At 34.9% G+C, this 17,786-nt stretch overlaps 1 protein-coding gene across 1 annotated transcript in view; it reads right to left on the reverse strand.

Moving 5' to 3' along the window:
* Positions 1-3,339: 3,339 nt before the first annotated feature.
* The window catches only part of CHSY3 (chondroitin sulfate synthase 3), a 59,987-nt gene continuing 45,540 nt past the window's right edge, over positions 3,340-17,786 (reverse strand). The window contains exon 3 of the mRNA XM_032214662.1: positions 3,340-5,164. Coding sequence (XP_032070553.1) covers positions 3,602-5,164 — 1,563 coding nt within the window. The 3' untranslated portion in view covers positions 3,340-3,601. The remainder of the gene's footprint in view (positions 5,165-17,786) is intronic.

The raw sequence follows: 17,786 nt of genomic DNA on the forward strand, positions 1-17,786 counted from the left end.
GGAGTGTACTTGTAAGGCACTTTGATAATCCAGAATAAACACCAGTGAGTTCCTTTGCACTGTTCCTGCTCACTCGAACACAGCAAAATTGCATTCATTATGATTATGTCATCATTAAAATGGTACTCCTGCCACAAATCAACTAACACAATTTATATGAGAACAGTTATTCCAAAGACAACACAATATTTTATAACAAACATTTATAATCCAGTTTACAACAAAGTAATCCATCATGTAAACAAATGAATTGGTCATACACTAAATAAATATCTCTAAAGAATAAGAATTGACATTTCATATTTTTTTTCAGTTCAGGACCCGATCCGGCAAGTCCTTTATACACAGAATTCCCTGTACAGTCATCAAGTTCAGTTCATGCTTTATGTTGAAATTTTGTCTGAGCAAACCATGTTACTTTAAGGCTATGGACAAATATTCAACATTTTTATCAAGGAGTTAAGGTAAACTCTCATGATTTTTTGCATTTGAAATTACCAGGGAGAGCTTAACTTCTTCAAATACAGTTAATTGACATTTTAATAACTTCAAGTTAACAAGAAATATCTGTGTTCCAAACAACAGATAAAGAAAAAAAATTATATAGAAAAGGAAATTACAATATGACAATGTAGTAAGAATACACATTTTGGGAAACAAGGTTTTGGTTTTCACAAGTAGATGTGCATGTCACTCTATAAATACAAAACAAATTCAGACAGAATTTTTTAAATTTTCACTAGTCTTTCTAAGTCCCAAAGTAATAAGTATTCTTTAACCTGATAGGTCTAGGCAGTATTCTGGATTTGATGGGAAAAAGATGTTTTGGAGTATGCTAAGGTACAAGCATAGCAACTGCTTGCAACTTTTTAAAGCAGCCATTTTTGTTGGGAATATGGTTGTAGAAGATGATCAGGCTGAGCCTGACATAGGGGGTCAAAGGCATTATCAGTTATGAGTTTCTTCGTGCCCACAAGAGAACTAATTGCAGCCTATCTTGAATTCCACTGAATTCCTTGACAGCTTGGCTGTTTTGTAGACAGCATAAGCTTGAAATAAATCTTTAAACTCATTTGAACTGCTTGGATATTCTGATTTCCCCAGTGCTTGACAGAGAAGTTCTGGAGGTACATTTTAAGGAGTTGCCATAGGTAATATCAACACTCCAAATTATTTGTTTACCTTAAAATCTGCTTGCCTGTACTCTATCTTATAAGATAACCTAGTACCTCGTTTGTGAAGATAAAATAGGTTGTTGGTTATTTTGCACACCTCATGTATACTTAATTATTTGACTTATGAGTCAGGTTTGACTCATGGCAACCACATTATTTTCTTGGCAATATTTTTGGAAATAGTTTGCCACTGCCTTATTTCTAAGGTTGAGAGAGAAAACTGACCCAAAGTCACCCAGCTGACTTTGTACCTATGGCAAGACGAAAACTCACAGTTTCCTAGCTTCTAATCTTGCACCTTTAACCATTACACCAAATTGACTCTCTAAATTCCTATTATAGTTTTGATATTCCATATGCTAATTATGAATATGAGAATGTATGCAAACTTCATCTTACATATACATTAAATATTAGGTAATGGGCCAACTAAAAATAGTAGCTAATTTGCTACAGCAGATATGCAATGAAGCTAGAAAGAGAACAACTAAGGTTGGTACCGTAGAATACCCAATCATAAAAATAAAATATGCTAATTGCAATTGATCTGGGAAAAATTTGTGGTATATAATTTTGAATCAGGACTAATTATACAGCAGTAGGATTTTTACATGCATACATAGGTGTGACATGAAATTATACCTGTGTATAAATGTGACATACAGAATTGGAACACTGCTGGGAGTCATATCTAAATGAGAGAAATTACCACTGTCACAAGAAAATACTAGCGCAACATGCTGCGAAAAAAAGGAATATACAAAAGAAAAATAACATCTAGGAAGAATCTTTGGTGTAATGGTCAAGAGACTGTTGCTTTGTGCTGAATTTCTAAACCTATTGAGTTCATCACTAAATATGTATTTCTTACTGTACTTAATCTAGGTTAATAAAATCTTAATTCTGAAACAGGGTTACCATGGTTGCCATGGTTATTCTTGTTATTTGTAAAAGAAAATTGAATAAGATACAAGTATTTCTTATTCAGAATACCTATCTCTTGTTCTTTCCCAATTTAGTTTAGTATATATACTGCCAAAGTGAGCATGCTGCCAATTAAACTGTGAGAATTGCGGATTCCATTAGATGTTTCAGGCAATATGTTCAGATTCTATCGTGGCCATTATAACATATACATTTTAGCACCTTTTCTTAAAAATACCAGATATTATTTATTTAGAGATGCTTGCTTTGTTCTTTAAAGTTGATCACATTATATTGGTCATCAGGATTAACATATTTCTTGGGAATGTTTCAGGTTTTCAAAAAAAATGTTACAGTTACATGTCATAAATTTGATCAAATCACTATATGAATGATGATACGGTTATGGTTTGTGTTCATTTTAACAGAACATAACCATCCAAATTTTTTTACTATCCATAATATATTTTCTGGAATTTTTGGATTTTACAGAGAAGGAAACCCTAACACATTCCACTTTCTATATATCTTCACTATTATAAATATATTTGCAAGAACTTTGACCAGCAATAGTACTTTCATAGTTAAATAATTACATTTTCTTTAAAGTTTAACAACAATTGATTCATAATATGAATATTAACACAGAATTATAAAAAGACAATATTAAGTACCCTTTGATTTCCCTTTGTAACAAGTGCAGTCTTATGAAAGGAATTAGAAAACTATGTATATATTAGACGTTCAATCTAAACAGAAACAAAGCAAAATATTCTTGTCTTAGAAAACACAAGATCACATGCCTATTCTTTATTATAAATAATCATATTGTGTCATGATTTCTTCTTACCAGCAAATGAAAGTGATTGATTTGTAACCTTTTCAACATATGCAAATATCTGATTAAGCTATGTTTTCTCGAAAAAAAAATACAGTCCATTTGCAGAGTACCGAAGAGGTCAATTTGATATGCTGTTTAAGGGTCTTGGTAGCCAGTACCATTGCACCTGGAAAATGTATTTTTCCCTTATTTTAAAAAATAGATGAGTCCATTATTTATTACTTAAAAATTATAAAGAATAGTTTTTATTTCAGTCCTCATATAAATTATAAAACTCAAGTTTGCCAGAGTCTCTTTCCCAGAGGAAGCATAAAGCACTTTTGTGATACCTTCACTGAAAAATATTTGTATCACATTAAGTTTGACAGACACAATCAAGATTAATATTGCATCCTGAAGTCCAAAGAGACTATTCTTCTGATGTGGTCCTAGTGATGGATGTTATCTCTGCAACTGTCCTGTTGCAATGATTTCACTCAGTTTATGGATCACGAACAGAAAGACACATCAGTTCAGCAGGAGTCTCCAATATTCCTAATAGAAGTTTGTTAAAGGTCAGAGACAAATCCTTTGGAAGACAGAGAGAAGTTTAAGAATGCAATGATGAAATGGAAAAGCAATGAGGTAAACTTCTCCTAGGAAGCCAGTCCCAGTTAAAATATCAGGAGAAAGTATGATTATACCTAAGACCTAAATGCTTTTCTAGCCATATTTCAGCTAGCTGCATTGCAGAGCCAAATGTACTTGCTTTAGACCCCAAGCACATCTTGTATTGTTTAGACTCTAGACTGGGATCACAATGAACTGGATGGAACACATGCACAACTCCCACTTCTTGGCTTCTAAATGCCTTCAAGCCAGAAGTTACCACTTTAGAAAAAAGGTCTACATCCTCAAGTCCCCAACCTTGAATTGAAGTATCAAATCCGCCTACATTTATAAGATCACTTTTATAAATGCAAGTGATACCAAACCCATAATCTCTCCAAAACCCTGTTTTCTTAGTGAAAACAAAATAACTGTCCACAGGAGGATGGCCTCCATAGGTTACTTTGGGGTCATACTGGCTGAAAATAATAGGGTAGTAAACTTGTTCTCCTTGGATGGTGTTAGCTCGACACCGCTGAAGAAAGTCAGGAGTAAATATTAGGTCAACATCACAGAATAGTAGCAACGTATCATTATCAAACTGAGAGGAAGCCGTTTCAAGACCCAAACCTCTTGAAAAAGCTCCTGCCATGGGAATAACAGTGATGTCTGCCATTGGATACTTATTGCGATATGCATTGATCAATTCTATATGTTTACTGGACTCCTGACTAGAATCTGGGCTAAAGAGAATAACCGCCAGCCGCACGTTCTGCTTTGTAACAAGGCAAGTCTTTTCAAAATTCTCCATAAATCTCAAGAAAATATTGTATCTTCCTGTGAGAGGGACAAGAATGTGTATCTTCTTGGTATTGCTTTCCCTTAATTCTTTGGTGTCTTTAAATGGCGAGAACATCTTCAGAGAATTAGAAAGGAGAGAGAGGGATTGTGTGTCACTCTGCTCATTTTCCATCACACTTCTCACATCCAGTTCTTCTTCCTCTCTGAAAAAAGGCTTACTAAATAATTGTTGAAGGTAAGCATGTCTCCGAACTGGAACAGTGACCTTTCTTCCTTTGTGCCTTTTATATAAAAGCAGCAAATCCAGAATATACTCTACACCGTGCAGAGGGTCAACCCTGCGGTATCCATACTGTATTTCATTGAAGTCAATAAGCCTTCCTCTAGATTTAGAGTTCTCATTGATTATTTCCATTACCTGCATTACAATGTCATCTAATGCTGCTCGCTGGATGTTATTAATGTTTTGTCTAGGTGGCTGATTCTCAGCTATTGAATAAAGGAGCTTTCCAGTCAGAAAATCCCATTCAATGACTTCATTCCTGTCACGGGGCTGGAAACGACTGAACGACGGCGTCATTCCCAGAAGCTGATCTTCTTTGCTTATTTCATCATTACCAAGCTTACTCATGAGAGCACTTTCTCTATGGAGCTGGATGGTGCGGTAACGCAATTCTGAAATTTTACGGGTCAATATGTAGTTATGAAGCCTATACTGATAGGCTGGCCTTTTATTTGGATGAAGCGTAATTGCAGTGTGAATTTTGCTGTTGTGAAGATCCTGTATGTAACCTTTCCGGTTGCGTTCATAGTTTTCATGGAACAATTGCTGCATCTAGGAAAAAAATAGAATAGCATTAGGTATCAGGTAGCTATTAACTAAACCATGTCAATTTAACTTTCAAGCATAAATATATTCATTATGGAGTTTATAGCATAGGAGATGAGATGAATATACAACATAATTAATCTAAACACATTCCTACATTTTTTTTAATGAAATCACATGCTTCATGGGGACAGAAGAGACAGATGTCACCTGGTGATATAGTGGACTTGATTCATTAAGTTCTAGATCAGAACTGTCAAACTCTTGGCCCATGGACCGGATATATCACACACTGGCCATGCTCATACCTGGTTTAGCAAAAGGGAAAAAAATCCCAATACATCATGTGACACCGCCATGACAACGTGGGTTTAACACCCCTGTTGTAGATCATATGTAAATCTTGATAAAAATGCTTGAATTTCAGAGAGTAGACAACCAAAATAATATTACATTTGTAGATGGATTGGTTCAAAAACCTCAGAAGTGTAGCAGGGGTGGGCTCCTCCCGGTTCGCACCGGTTCGCACGAACTGGTTCGTCGGTGAACCTGGAAGTAATTAACTTCTGGGAATGCCGGTACCAGTCCTGGCCCCTGTCGCTGCAAAGCGCCCTTTTGCCGGCATGTCGCAGCTCACTTCCTCATTCCCCCGCCCATCCGCAGCTCGCTCCCTCGCTCCCCCGCCTGTCTGTACTAAGCCCAGCCTGCTGCTCACTGATTGGCTGGAGTCCATCCAATCAGTGAGCGGGCTGGAGGTGAAGCGAAGCTTTTTTCGCGCTTGACCTCCATTTGAAAATTCCCTTCGGCCTTCGCTTGCTGCTTTCCCCTCAGGTAAGCAACAAAGCCCCAGCAGCGGGACTCGGAAGGCTTCGGGTGGGTGGCAGCGGCCCAGCTTTCGTAAGGGAAGGCCTCCAGGCCTTCGCTCATGAAAGCTGCGGGCTCGCATGCACTACGTGGCCGAAGCTGGGGGGCGGCGTTAGTGGCGGCGACGACGGCGTTAGCGGTGGCAGCGGTAGCGGCTGAAGTGGGGGGCGGCGGCCTAGATTTTGCGAGGTAGGCTCGCGTGCACTACGCGGCTGAAGCTGGGTGGGTGGGGCGGCATTAGCGGCGGTGTTAGCGGCGGCGGTAGTAGCTGAAGTGTTAGCGGCGGTGTCGTTAGCGGCGGTGTCGTTAGCTGCGGCGGTAGTGGCGGTGGCGTTAGCGGCATTAGCGGCGTTAGCAGCTAAAGTGGGGGCGGGTGGGGGGCGGCGTTAGCGGCGGCATTAGCAAGCCACTCCCATCTGGTCACATGGGTGGCAAGCCATGCCCACCAAGGAGGCCACGCCCACCAAGTAGGTTCGAACAATTTTTGAAACCCACCCCTGAAAATTCTGAAAAGCTTCCTACATTTTTAATCAATATTAAAGTAAAAGTCATAAATAAGAGTATTTAACCTAGAAACCTTTTTAATTATTTTTCATATTTATCAACTGAGATGCCATTTTATTCCAATGTGCAGAGTAAAATCCAACCATAAAGTTGCCCAGAATACCCCATAAAAAAGCCATCACCACCCTTCATATTTTTTCCCTTGTGTATCTTAGAGACAGCATATTTAGCACTAGTGAAATATTTGTATTACAGAAAATACATATAACATAGTTGATGAAAGCAGTAAATTGAATCTGCCTAAATGTATCATTATTACATTTCATTGGTCCGAAGATAGGCAACTTACAGGTTGATAACTGTGGCGGAAATATCTGCTGTACTATACTGGATTAATTCAGAGCTAATTCAGACAAACTAGTGTCATGCTAATTAGCGCACTATTTGGAAGAACAAGTACCTACTTTAAATAATATCTGTAGTAGAAGGAATAGCAGAACCTGGAGATGGGAGTGAAAAGGGGATCAGCGTAGAATTCCTACATAGCTGAAAGCAAACTAAACCAACTTCCCCTTGAGTGCCGTTGACCCTTATCTAACACTAATCAAATGCTGACTATTAGTTAAGAATATTCCTGTGCATAGGCTTTTAGAAATGAATTAGCTTAATTGAATCTTTGGGTGTGGACCTATTTTTTCGCCCCTGATAATATCTCAGACAGTGTTCCTTGCTATTTTACTAAACTATTTTTATTGTTAGATACAATAAAATAAGGCCTTAGTCTTTAATGCATAATCAATAAAATTAAGAGCAATTTCCTCTTAGCTAATTTTATTAACATTAAAATTTTATAATAACTTATAAACTTCCCTAGAGCTAAACATCCAATTAAAATAACATAAGCATGGCAAGATGTCTATTACAGTGTTCCTGTTAAAAGAATTTTAATTATATTGCCATAATACTTTTCTACAGCCATAGTTTTTTGTTAGGAGATGAGATGAAAATACTCCATAATTAACATAAATGCATTACTAAAAACTTTTAAAACTGAAATCAGACAGGGAATTGCATGCTTCATAGAGGCTGGAAAAATCCCATTTATTTGATACTGATAACTAGTGGGAAAAGAGGGAGGGGAGCTGCATAACAGACTTACAATGCACTAGCTTAAAAACAGCTTCTATATGCCTGAGGCACTTTTTAATATCTTAGTAATATAATGAAACATAACAAATAGTAATATTTTCTCCTCTCATTAGCTTCCCTCATTGTATCCTCTCCTACTTTCTCACAAGTCCATTTATAAAATTGTACCCTGAGGTCCTGTTAATCCACCCTCTAAATATTTTTTTTATTATTGACTGTCATCTTTTTGTTTATGTACACACTCTAAGAAGCCTAGAACAATTTTTAAAAACACCCATTATAATTAATACAATTAAAATCATGGACAAACAAGCAAATCTTCTGTTCCAAACACAATTCCATGCCCTATGCCACTAATCCAAGACTTTCTCTCTCCCCCAGCCTGGAACCACAACAAGAATCAGAAGTACATGTCACCGTCGATGGAGAAGGGAAGAAGTAAGGTGAAGGGGAAAGCTTCATAGTCCTGGGGGTTGCACAGGAATGGATTTGAGCTGTTACTGTGAGCACAAAGGGAATGGCTTGACAAAAAGATAACATATCCATGTTTAGCCAGTTTTATCTCCACAAAATTGTTTGTGTTCCCTGTGATTGCCACCCACAGTTTGAGAACTCTTGCTATATGAAGTGAAACACATTGTAACCAGGGTGAATAAAAATCAATGATTTTTTTTAAAAAAATATATTAAAAAAATCAGATTTTTAAAAAAATTAAATCAGATTTTTTAAAAAATTAAATCAGATTTTTAAAAAAATTAAATCAGATTTTTTAAAAAATTAAATCAGATTTTTTAAAATGTTAAATCAGATTTTTTTATTTGTATAACATTTATTTTAATAAAATGCTTTTGGAGTAAAAATCTAGATTTTTATTTAAGATACATTAATAATTTAGTTTATTCAGCATGAAATGGAGCTTAGTTCATAGCATGAGGCTGTATATTCTGCAATATTTACATTTTTGGTAAACTCATTCAAGGAATCCAAGCTCTGCAAGCTAAATAGGAAACCTGCATCTTGTTTGCAAATAATAATATTAAAGATTCTAATTACCAGCAAGAATGAGTCCTTACATTTAAAGAGCAGCTGTCATTTCAGTTCCATCATAGCAGTGCGTGTTAGCTTGCTGCCCACCATGTCTCTTGCTCTTGCTGCCCGCCATGTCTCTCACCTTGTTGGCTCCCTGCAGTATCACCAGCCGTCCCATTAAAGTGAATGGGACTCTCGGTGAGTCAACAGCGGATCAGAGGCAGAGCCGCTATAGGAGAGAGATGACAGTTGCTCTTTACAAATTATGATATAAATTGAGTTGATTTATATCAAGCCTTTTTACTAGTGATTTAATCATGATTTAAATGAAATCCACCCTAATTGCAACAGTAGCTACACTGTATCTTTTGCATTTAAAAAAGCCCCTACCCTGTCATGGTATGTGGGAAAGACCTTGGGAGACTGGATGAAGTACTGCTAACTAGGGAATAGTCAGATAAGAGAGGGCATACCCTGCAGTTGGATAATAGACAGAGGAAGAGATTCAGAAGGGATCCTCCCTTTTTTCTTGGAGTATAAAGAAAATAGCAGGAGTTTTGTGCTTTCAGACATAAGATTCTTTCAATATAAGCTTAAAATGATGTAAAATTAACTCATCTGGTTGTGTTTCGCGTCTGATTTACCTGGAAAGGCTGAAAAAAACTGGATGCAGGATAACTCGTTAAGCTGCACATTATAAGTTTATAGTAAGTTTTTATAAACATATATTTTATTTTTTAACTGTAATACATTTTCTATTCTACTATTCATGATAATTGGTTTCCACTTTCATTAATTGTAGTGTGCTATTACCACTGTTCTTCATGGCTAAATGCAAATATTCTATTACTTACAATATTCAGAAACAGCAATAGCAATACTAATTGGAATAATCAATTTGATAAAGTAAAAGATGATCCAGAATTAATATTGGGAATGTTATGTATAAAAACCCTGACTGCTACAAACATAATTTTCTGTTTAAGCACACACACAGAATCATTTGCAGTTGCAACTATTTTCAAATTAATATGTGACAAATTAATATACATAAAATATATATTAAAACCAAAGAAAAATTATAGAAAGAAATAGCAGTAGACTTATATACCGCTTCATAGGGCTTCCATCTTCATCAAGACAAGTACAAACACTTTCTCTAGTATTTCAACTTCATCTCATCTCTTCATCCCATCTTTTATCTATTAGCAAATAATGAAACCTAATCATTCAATCTTATTCAGCAAAACTCCATTAAGAACACTAGAAATAACAGTGTTTACTTATCCAATTTAAAAACTGCCTATCTTCCTCAGATACACACACACTCATACACACACACACACACTTTAAACAAGTAAAATAATTTCTTGTTACCAGAAACCAGCTACCAGAAACAACATATTAAAATTATGATCTTTTAATCCCTTCAAATGATGTCCCACAAATTAATTTCTTATCATCTCTTTATCTTCTCTCAATTTTAATACCACAGCTTCTCACTTTCTCTACAAATGCAACAGAAACACTCTTCTTCTCACATGCTGTACATAAACAAATACTAAAAGCCTCGTTATTCAGTCCTAGTCAAGAAAAACCCATTAAAAGCTACTTAAAAAAAAATTCCACACACATTTTAGCATTGGTTGAATAAGTCAATTTTGTAAACCTTTGTTTTACTTTAAAGGTCTTGATATTTATGTTAATTATCATAATCACTGTCCATATTGAAAGGATAATTTATACCAAATTTGCTAATGTAATATTTTTATGAAAATTGAACCATTAAAAATTAGGAGTGGCAAATGGGAAGGAAGATTTATGACCTCTCTCGTTATGGGAAGGATCACTCAAGGGCGGGATTAAATTAGGCTTAATCTTCTATGCCAAAATTATCTCTGACTCTACTAGTGCTAATGCATGTTTTTGGAACTTTTCAGAGATGGCAGAATTGAAGAAAAAGAACTAGAAAAAACCACAAAATACAAAGACTTGCAAATTGAAGTAGGATGACTGTGACAAAAGAAAGTAGTGTCAATAGATGCCTGGGGTCCAATCGAAAAGCATCTGGCGCACAAATTGAACACTCTTGACAAAATCACTACCAGTCAACTACAAATGGAAGCTTTACTTGGAAAAGCTTACATCCTGCGGCAATATCTTTAAACATTATCAAACAACATATCCCTCTGCCCAGTCCTTGGGAAGGACTCAGTAAGCAGATAAAAATGCCAAATCCAATGAAAACATCTGGCTGACTATGCAATTATCTGTAACAGTAATATGATAGGAATAGTTGGCAGACCCAAATGAAACTTTATAACTTAGTTTGGTAAACAAACTAATGACAATATACAATTCTGTACATCCAGAAACCAATATTAATCAGACATATTTACCAAGAGCCAAAGGAGGCAGATGATTCCTGCAGGTGAAACAAACTGTGAAAAAAGCAAACTAAAGAGCCTTATTGAAAGAAGTCAATCAAAGAAAGCCCTAGAAAACAACAAAGAAGGCTGAGTATAGAAAAGAAACAATAAAAAGTATTAATTGGATAATCCCTGCTCATCTTGACTCTACAGTAGACTGATGGAGATGATGTATCCTGGTCTTTGGTTTCCTTCTTAGCTTTTTTATTTTCTCTCTTGAATTATGTGTAAATGGGATTTATCTCTATGTGTTTATAGATGGGTTTGTTTTTTTTACCATACACGCTTTTCAGCAAACCACTTTCATAGCATTCCAGTTACTTCTATGTTTAGCCTGATATACCCAGCTCTAAATTCCATATAATAAAGTGGGTAGAAACACATACATTCGCAGCCATTTTCATTTATTTTTCACAACAAAGTATATACTTACTGTTATTAGATTAGTGTCTTAATATTTATCCATCCATTTCCTTAGTTAATAAATGTTTTGTTTATTTTTATCTTTTCAACCAAAACTCCGCTATACATGTACACAGGCAAGCTTAGATAACTAAACCTCTTGCATTCACTTTTTCCTTTGTGTAAGGGATTGATAATATTCTTCAATTGCCAAACATAAATGTAGCCTTCACAATATATTAAACAACATGTACATCACTCCATAACCAGGCTTTATGTTTTACAATAACTGAATTTGTATGGTGTACACATGTTAACTTTTTTCAACATTCTCACAGTATTTATTACTTTCTTTCATTATTCCACCCCCATCCTATGGACGCTAAGACATATAATCTTCATTTTCAACTGCCTTTTTTGCCTTCACATTTTGAGACTTTGATCTGAACCTGTTTAAAAAAAATAAGTTGCATGATTCCTCATGCATAACTGCTGTTGTGTGTTTTTTCAGTTCTTTTTGAAATATTTAAAAGCCATATTCAAATTTCTGATACATTAAACTGAAGAATTGTATCATGGGTTTCACCCCACATTATTAGATGAGTTATTTTCTTTGAGTGCATTCAGAGTGTTAGAGGCTTGTTTATCCCTTTTTACTCTCTTCCACTTGGAGTTTTTATTTGTTTCCATAAAAATATATATTGCAATTTCTTGTCCTCCTTTATTCTGCAACATTTTTTTGCTCTCATTTGATACATTGTATGTAACTATCTTTTTCCTCCCTGTATGCACTACAAATCTTCCCATTGTCTTCATTTTTTTTTGCATCTAGTTAATTTCTTTTTCTTACGTCAATGCCAGAAAGGAACTGTTCCATGAAAAGTTAGAAAAAAATGGAAAATGCTTTATTAACACTTATGGTAAGAAAACAAAACAATAAACACACTTTCTAGATTTCATTCATATGGTGCATGAAGAAAGTAGAAAACAATGAATTGGTTAATATGTCTTTCATTTGCATTCATTAAAATGATTAAATGTGCAATATTTTATCATAGAAATGGTTTGATTTACAATCATTTTAATTAAGGTTGGTTTAAGAAAAGAATCCATTGCGGAAAGAAGAACAACTCCTGAGTTAAGTCACTAATGAACAACTCAAAATTTAATGAAAGCCATCATTATTTGAACAAAAATCCATTGAGACTATTAGGAAATTAGAACTACAAAACAATAATGTGAACAATAATGCAAACTCAAACAGATAAACCAGAGACAAATAATCTAGTTCTTCACACATCTAAGACAGAGTTAACATTGCCAGTCTATGAAGGTATTTTAGTAACTGATAGATACCTGTTTTTTTCTAAGTCTTTTCCATATAATTAAAAAATAACATTCACATATGTAGTATACACTGAGTTTATTGTCTGAACTTTGAGTGTATAAATGGAAAACATTTGGGGACATTTTTTAAAAGTACTCAATGCAGTTATTTACTAACATAGCAGCTATGTTTTGTGATATAATACCATGCTTCTAGAAATATATAGGGATATCACAATTTCCTGCTGATTGTACACATCGGTTCCACTTAATAAACATGAAAGATGTAACAAAATTAAGTTGAGATAATCCTTGTTGGACTCTTCCAGTACATTAACTGTGGTTCACATTTACTAATGTGTATAGATTCAGAGCTTGAGGTTAACAAACTAAGATTTAAGGTCCAAAAGGATAAGCAAAAGTTTATTAGAAAGCTTGAATAGCTTCATTTTCTAGTCTCATCGTGGGAAAATAAAGGCATAAGAGAAAGCCTAAGAGACTTTCAATCAGAAAATACATAAAAGTGACAAAGAGGGAATTCTTTGCTTGCATCTCTACTCTCAAAACTTCAAATGGTCCTCAAAGTACAAAGAATGGACATTTTCACAGCCACATCTCCAACATAGAATTTTGTTTTTCTTAATAAATCAAGAGATGTGAATAATTTGAGACGTCCTAAGTGAACCTTGCTGAATATTGGGCCTCTATTGGGTCATTTTGAATGGATATTTCTCACACTGGATAGTATCATTCCCTTATTTTGTTATTTTGAGTTACTTTAATTAGCAGTTTTTATATATTTTTTGTGATAAAGACTACTTAAAAAGTGAAAAATAATTGTATTACCAGTCCATTTACTACAGACAACACAAATGCTTTCCATATTATTAGAAAGAAAAATAACTGGGTACTTCTATGAAGTCACTAGGACCCAATCTCATATTTGTTTTTTAAATACAAATAACTGAACTCAGAAAGCCACATTAATGAAAAATGTAGAGAGTAGATACAGTACATTGTTGTTTCATAAATTCAACGTAATTGCTTATTTAGAGTATGTCTTTCAGAGTCCAATCTTTGAAATTTTTAGGGCTGAAATAGTGATAATTTTAGAACATCTCTTCTTTGCCAGAATTCTATAGAACTAATCTAATCCAAATGTATTGTATGTAATGTTTGATTTTATACACAAAATGTATTTATCAATCAACCATACATTTTGGGACACATCATCTGCTGTAGAAAACTGGCAAAGCACTCTAACACAAAATGAAACACTGCAAATAGTTTTTGACATTTTCAGGAAGTCTAGCAACTCTAAACCACAAAATATATTTCATGAGCACAACTGCCAAAGCTGCAGCTTGTAAAAATAAATAAAATATTTGACATCAGCCTCTAAAGTCAAAATTATCCAGTTTTATACAATTATGCATCTTTTATTTAGGATGTTTTTTATAGCTGATTAATATTTATTTATCTCACTGTGAATATGGAGCACCGAATATGGAGCAGTAGTGCAGTGAGGATAGGAGGCAGAGCCTGAGAGGACTACAGATAGGTGTCCTCTCATGTGCCAGCTCTGCCTATTGACTCCTGCACTGCGGAAAAGAGACAGAAGAGGCGGGCAAAAACAAATACAAGTCTGTGATGCAGTATTTACTCCATAAGATGCACAGACATTTCCACCCATTTTGGGGGAGGGGTCTGCACCCTTATGGAGCAACAAATATGGTTATTTATTAAATTTTTATGCCACCCATCTCACTGATTCTATTCCACTATTGTAAGTGCAGAATATTATTTCATTCTAAACAAAATAAATAATACCAATGCTACATAAACTTGTTTAATAATTGTGAAGTTTGAAGAAAACCCTATAACCTTATGAGTGTTAGAGTGATTTCATGTGGTAAACAACATTGTTCATTTATCACTATTGTATTACCATTCTATACTTCAGATAATATTTTTTGTATTATGCATAAATACAATGGATATTTGACAAGGGCATTTTTTTATTTCTAACATTGCTGATTCCTCAGTGTTACTTTTACTTACTTACTTACTTACTTACTTACTTACTTACTTACTTACTTACCTACCTACCTACCTACCTACCTACCCACTCACTCACTCACTCTATCTATCCGTCCATTCGTCCGTCCATCCATCTATCCACCCACCCACCAACTCATCCCTGTCTAGCAAATCTCCCTCTCATTTATGTAGCCACCACAAACAAGTGATTATTGGCAGCGTACAACTTTAATATCTAAAATCATTAAATATTAAAACATTAACAATTATAAAAAGAGATTAAAAAACAATAATAAATGAAGGAGTGTTAATAGTAACGGAGCTCCCTCACTAGTACACCAGTCTCCTGAGGTACCTAGTTTTGTTGGCATAACCACATCTTGAGGGAGAGGGGGGTGGGAGATTGCACAGTTACAGAAGAAAGAGCCCATTGCCAACGGCCTGCCAGATGTAGCCTTTTAGATGATGGAACCCAAAATTAACTTATTTATGAAGCTGTCTATTAATTCATAATTAATAATTTATTGAGGTTATTTTTTCAAAGGAGTATTAGAATAGGTGATATAGTAACAGAAGTTGACAAGAACCAATTAAATGTAACAGTGATGCTTTAATTCTTTCTCCAAATGCAATAACTGAGCTGTCCACATGGACATATGTGTACTGTTTTTGAGTATTACCAGTTGAGCAAGAAAGATCATAGATCTGATTATGTCATATAATAGAAGATGAAAAGACAAAATTAGACAAATACAGTAAGGTCAATGACAACTTTGAGTTCATTCTCGAATATTTTCCACCATACAAATGTAAGAGCAATTTTCTTTTTCAGGCCATATGTTGAAATGAAATATACATTCGTGTATATAATATGATTCATAACTGTAGAGAAAATGAAAATAGCAGACTGTAAGCATGCCTAAGAGAGCAATAATACTGCTTAATTAATACAGACTAGTACTGAACTCAGCATAATACTGAATGATGAAGTACTTACATATAGAAAACAAAACAAAATCTTTATAAAATAACAAAAGCCATTTTTTCATAGCCATTCATTGGGCAAATACAGGAAGAATGGGCTAGAATGATGTGATTACCTAGATTACCTTATTATCCCAGGAAAGAGATGAAGTTTCTGATATTTTCTCCAGAGCTGCTGGGTGTGCAGATAATAGAGTCCCATGAAATTATTGCATAATTCAAAGTACTACTAGACTGTTACAGACTACTTACTCTTAAAGGGTATTCACAGGTATCATGACCAAGGTAAGATTCAATGTAGGATGAGACTATAACCTACATATGTTAAGACATGCTATAAGCATGTTTTTTTAAAATGGATTTTTTGGGGCAGCATATTAAAAATCCATTCAGCTTCACATAATTGGTCAATGGAGCCATGGTGACAATGAAAGAGGGAAATTCAAAATTAATTTTAAGGCAGTACTTTCACAAGGTTAATAATATAGCATATAATCTTTTGAATTATAAGAACAAAGTGATTATCAGGCAGAGAAAAAGTAGGGGAAGACAAATAGCTATGTTGATGCAGCTGCTTTCATGTTTCATGGTTGCTTTGTTTATATTGTGCTTTGAAACGTACGCATGGATGTTCTTGTGCCGTCCCACAGCCAGATTATATCTAAGAAAACTATTAGGGATTCATTTCATCTAGAATTGACATTCATTTGTATCAATATTTATCCATAGTGGTGCTATGGTTAGAATGCAGTACTGCAGGCTAATTCTGTTAACTGCTAGCAGTTCAATTCTCACTGGCTCAAGGTTGACTCAGCCTAAATCTGGGAAACATGTTCCAAAAGATCTATAGATTAACAGATTTAAAATATTTCTGGACACAAAAACATCTATTCAGGGCCTACATATGACCAGTGTTTTCATCAATACACTGGACTTCACACCGAGAAGCAACTCTGTGGGGAAAAAAATCTAGATATACCAAAGAAAAGAACTGAACAAAATTCATTTTTGCCGTCTTCACTTATGTAAAGTACTGCAGGTAGTCCTTGATTTACAACCACAATTGAGCCCAAAATTTTCATTGTTAAGTGAGACAGTGATCTTTCTTGTCACAGTTGTTAAGTGAATCTGGATTTTCCATTATTTTTCCTTATCAAAAGATTACAAAAGCTGGTCACATGACCACAGGACACAGCAACTATCCTAAATATAAGTTAGTTGCCAAATGTTCAAATTCTGATCACATGGCCATGGGGAATGCTTCAATGGTCGTAAGTGTGAAAATGGTCATAAGTCACTTTTTTTCAGTGCCATTGTAACTTTGAAGGTTACTGGTTGTGGGTCAAAGACTACCAGTATTCAAACTATTTAAGTGACAAGCAATATAAATAAACCTTAAGAGATAAAGAATAATGTAATCTTTACAAACCTAAACTTTGTAATTGTCTAGGAAAATAAATAATGTAAAAAAGTTATGTGCTGAACAAATTGATTTCAAATGATTTGTGCTAACATCTATATCTAAGAATCATGAATGGCATATCAAATCTGATTATTGACTACACAGTTGAAATTCTTCCCCAGCTCTGCCTATTTAAACACATCAGGTAACCTACTACATAAAGGGCTCTCATAAAATCTGTTTACATCAATCAATCAGAATAGAGCTGGAAGGGACCTTGGAGGTCTCCTAGTCTACCCCCCTGCTCAAGCAAGAGACCCTATACCATTTCAGACTGACATAAGTCAGTCTTTTCTTAAAAACCTCCAATGATGAAGCACCTACAACTTCAGAAGGCAAGCTGTTCCACTGGTTAATTGTCCCCACTGTTAGGAAGTTTAATTCCAGGTTGCTTCTCTCCTTGAATAATTTCCATCTATTGCTTCTTGTCTTGTCTTCT

Source organism: Thamnophis elegans, chromosome 3 (genome assembly GCF_009769535.1).
Source record: "Thamnophis elegans isolate rThaEle1 chromosome 3, rThaEle1.pri, whole genome shotgun sequence".
NCBI lineage: Eukaryota > Metazoa > Chordata > Lepidosauria > Squamata > Colubridae > Thamnophis > Thamnophis elegans.